Source organism: Malurus melanocephalus, unplaced genomic scaffold, assembly GCF_030028575.1.
Source record: "Malurus melanocephalus ecotype Western Australia unplaced genomic scaffold, MMel_1.1 scaffold_368, whole genome shotgun sequence".
Taxonomy (NCBI): Eukaryota; Metazoa; Chordata; class Aves; order Passeriformes; family Maluridae; genus Malurus; species Malurus melanocephalus.
The window spans coordinates 701,025-702,677 of NW_026623600.1; the positions used below are offsets into that span (position 1 = coordinate 701,025).

Here is a 1,653-nt window from a genome sequence, read left to right on the forward strand (position 1 = left end):
AGTTTGCAAAAGCTACAGTATTAGTAATGGTTATAATTTCTAGCTACTTGCGTTATCAATGCTACATTCCAATCTCCTTTTCTCAAAAGTAGCCAAGGATGTGGTATTCCTCCTCCATGCAGGCTGTTAACACTCCCTTTCTTTTCCCAGGACTCAGTCATACACGATAATTGGCTGAGTTTCAGATTCAGGGCTTGTGGGGCCACTTTTTTCCCCCACTACCACCCCTGCCAGGCAGGTGCAGCACCCTCAGCTGTGCTGGTGACCTCAGCTGTGTCCCTTGCTCAACCTGCTCCAAAACCTGCAGCAAAATCTCCTCTAAATGGCCCCTCCCTTTGAGCCTTGGTAGCATCTAGGCATCCCTCACTTAGATTCAATGGAATTTCAGCTGGAAACAGCAGGAATTTTCTTAAGTTTGGAGTAGAAGACCCTGGGAGCCCCCTGAAGAGTACATGGGTTCAAGGGGAATGCAGTCGTTGATGAGCARAACCCTTTTTTGGCCATGAAATGATGTTCCAGCTCTTCTGGCAGAACTGATACAGGTTTCTACAAGCTTTAGAACTAATTAATTGCTACATAAAGGAAAAGTCAAACCTCTCTCTTTATCTCCCTTGGCTGAATCATATCTTACTTTGTTGTGTGTTTCCCTGCTGTGGAAGGAGCTGTGATTACATTTGCAGACAACACGTGAAGCCAAATAGAAACTCTTACACTGCAAAACAACAAATGAGGAGGGGAGTGAGGGGGAGTGGAGGAGAGGAGGGGATGGGGCGTGACATAACAAATATTTGGGATATTTTAGACTAGATCATCAGAGACTCCAGTATCCTGCCCTAGCAGTGAGTGAGAAGAGCTTTACACCCTTGAAAATCTGCCCTGTAAAGAACTTCAGTCCGTGAGGGAAAACAGAAAAACCTCTGAGATATTGAGGGACAGCCCTTCTGCTGTCACTGTTACACAGCTTTTCCTCCCAGCAGTATTTTCACAGCAGGGTAAATAGACAGTATTTTTAGGTGCAGGAATATGCAATAGAAATTGTGCAGGAAAACCCCAAACGCACGGAGCCACTGACAGCCCGTGGGCAGCAGTGACTGTGGGGTGCTGTGACTGTCCCCATGTCCTGGCTCTGTGTCCAGCAGGCTCTGTCAGTGCTCACTGTGCCCTTTCTCTCCAGGGTGAGCTGACCATGACCAGCCACATGGAGAGCTTGCAGAACTCCCTTTTCTTGGACGTGGTGCCTGAATCCTGGGTGAGGAGATCTTACCCTTCCACAGCCAGCCTGGGCTCGTGGTTTGCTGATCTCCTGGCTCGCATCAACGAGCTSGAGGCCTGGACCAGGGACTTCTCCTTGCCCTCCACGCTGTGGCTGGGCGGGTTCTTCAACCCCCAGTCCATCCTGACAGCCATCATGCAGACCACAGCCCGCAAGAACAAGTGGCCTCTGGACAAGATGATGCTGCAGTGTGACGTGACCAAGAAGAGCAGAGAGGATTTTGCCAGTGCTCCTCGTGAGGGTGCCTATATCCACGGTCTGTTCATGGAGGGAGCACGCTGGGATGCTCAGGTGAGCTCTGCAAGGCGCTGGGGGTGAGAGGGGACCCACAGGTGTTGTGTCCTTATTGTTTGGTGGGGTGTTCAAAGGAACAGGAGCTC

General features: G+C 50.1%; 1 protein-coding gene across 1 annotated transcript in view; it reads left to right on the forward strand.

Moving 5' to 3' along the window:
* The window catches only part of DNAH9 (dynein axonemal heavy chain 9), a 189,280-nt gene that overhangs the window by 181,254 nt on the left and 6,373 nt on the right, over positions 1–1,653 (forward strand). Inside the window, 1 exon segment of the mRNA XM_057378622.1 lies at positions 1,175–1,564. Coding sequence (XP_057234605.1) covers positions 1,175–1,564 — 390 coding nt within the window.